At 34.8% G+C, this 1,640-nt stretch overlaps 1 protein-coding gene across 1 annotated transcript in view; it reads left to right on the top strand.

Moving 5' to 3' along the window:
* The window catches only part of LOC105176817 (membrane-anchored ubiquitin-fold protein 3), a gene marked incomplete at its 5' end in the record, with an annotated part of 4,547 nt that continues 2,916 nt past the window's right edge, over nucleotides 10–1,640 (top strand). Inside the window, 1 exon segment of the mRNA XM_011099738.2 lies at nucleotides 10–424. Coding sequence (XP_011098040.1) covers nucleotides 295–424 — 130 coding nt within the window.

Below are 1,640 nucleotides of genomic sequence, written 5' to 3'. Positions count from 1 at the left end.
AAATTTTGTCAAATTTGATCTGGGTTCTTGGAGATATTTGCTGCTGAGGAAGAGTCGAATCCCTTTTGATTTGAGAGTCGGTCTCTTTGTGGTTCTTGATTTCTGGGAAATACTCAAAGACTGTCCTTTTAGTTCTGATCTGGGATCTGTATTTATGGTTTTGCTTTCCTGAATTGAGGCTTCTGTTTTGGACTGTAATAGAATTGGTGGATTTCTGCTTTCTTCTTGTGCTGTAATTGATTTGATTTGTGGGTTGTAAGAATTTGAGGCCATAAATATTCTGAGATTTGTTTGATGGCTGGGGATGAATTGGTTGAGCTCAAATTCAGGCTTGCTGATGGAAGTGACATTGGACCAAGCAAGTATAATTCTAGTACAACTGTGACATCTCTTAAAGAAAGGATTATTGCACAGTGGCCCAAAGGTTGTGAATCCTTTTTTCTTCTTTGTTGTATATTTTACTTCAAAATTTGATGTGTTGAGGGCTGGGCAATTGCTTATGATTTTTCCTTTTCCTTTTCCTTTTCCTAATGCTTTGGTTGAATTATACTCTTTTTTGTTGGTTTAGGTTTATGTTTTTGTGCAGAAAATAGTTGAAAATTAGGTATAATAGTTTTCGGCGTGTTGAATAGAGAAATTGGGTCAGAAATTTTCTGATATTTCTATATTGTTTTGTGTATATTGTTTACCCTTTTGTCGTGAAAACGGTTCTTCATGTTTTGCTTTATGGTAGAGTTGGAGTGTTGATCAATTTCTCTCTTATATTTCTTGTAATTTTCATTGTACCATAATTTCTAATGCTGAGTTTTATTTGTAAAAGATCCTGATGTTTTAAGTATATATGCTCATCCTCCCAGAAGTAGTTGCAGTGATAACTTAAATAACAGTTAGCTCACTCAGATACATAGCAGAATAATGTGCTGCGAGTGGTAGTTCTACCAAGTTTCTAGTACTAAGTGTGTAAAAGCTTTGAACATATATAGTTATGCCTACACATAATAGCTGTACAAATGATTCATCAGGGTGAATTGTCTTGTTCAAGCATTAACTTTAACGTAATGTATATCTTTGCTTATATTTGTGGATTACTACATTTTTTTTACTTATCCACATTCATTGCTTGTGGCTCAATATTTACGTACGAAGGCTGAGAATATGAGTTTTATGTAAAATGCTCTTGACATGCTAAAGTTCTTCAGATCCAACTTCCTGATCTCGATATTAGAGCAATATTGACCACAATATTGTCATAAAAAAGAATGCGAATGTCATTCTAAATCACAAAAATTTGAAACCTGACATTCATGGACTGAATTTAGTGCACATGAAATTCACTGGACTATTGCAGTTTATTGAGATGTAAACAGGGTATAACGTATGGTCTAATATCCATAAGATTCATCAGTACCAGTAACAAATATTAGCTTCCTTGTGCTCTAGAGAGCTTTCTCTGAATAAAGGTTTTGATCCAAGATGTAGCCCATGCTCTAATGCCCCCTTCTTTCTGGTTCTTCTCCTGTGTGGGTTTTAGCTCTCTCTTGGTAGGATTTACATCTTCCTCTCATGGTTGTCCATCAGGTTCACTTTTTCACTGTAGTTTTAGAGTTCAAAGTAATCATCAGATTCTATGTGGCTCATAT

Source organism: Sesamum indicum, linkage group LG2, assembly GCF_000512975.1.
Source record: "Sesamum indicum cultivar Zhongzhi No. 13 linkage group LG2, S_indicum_v1.0, whole genome shotgun sequence".
NCBI lineage: Eukaryota > Viridiplantae > Streptophyta > Magnoliopsida > Lamiales > Pedaliaceae > Sesamum > Sesamum indicum.
The sequence above is the reverse complement of the archived record's forward strand: the minus strand, read 5'-3'. Positions and strand labels throughout refer to the sequence as shown.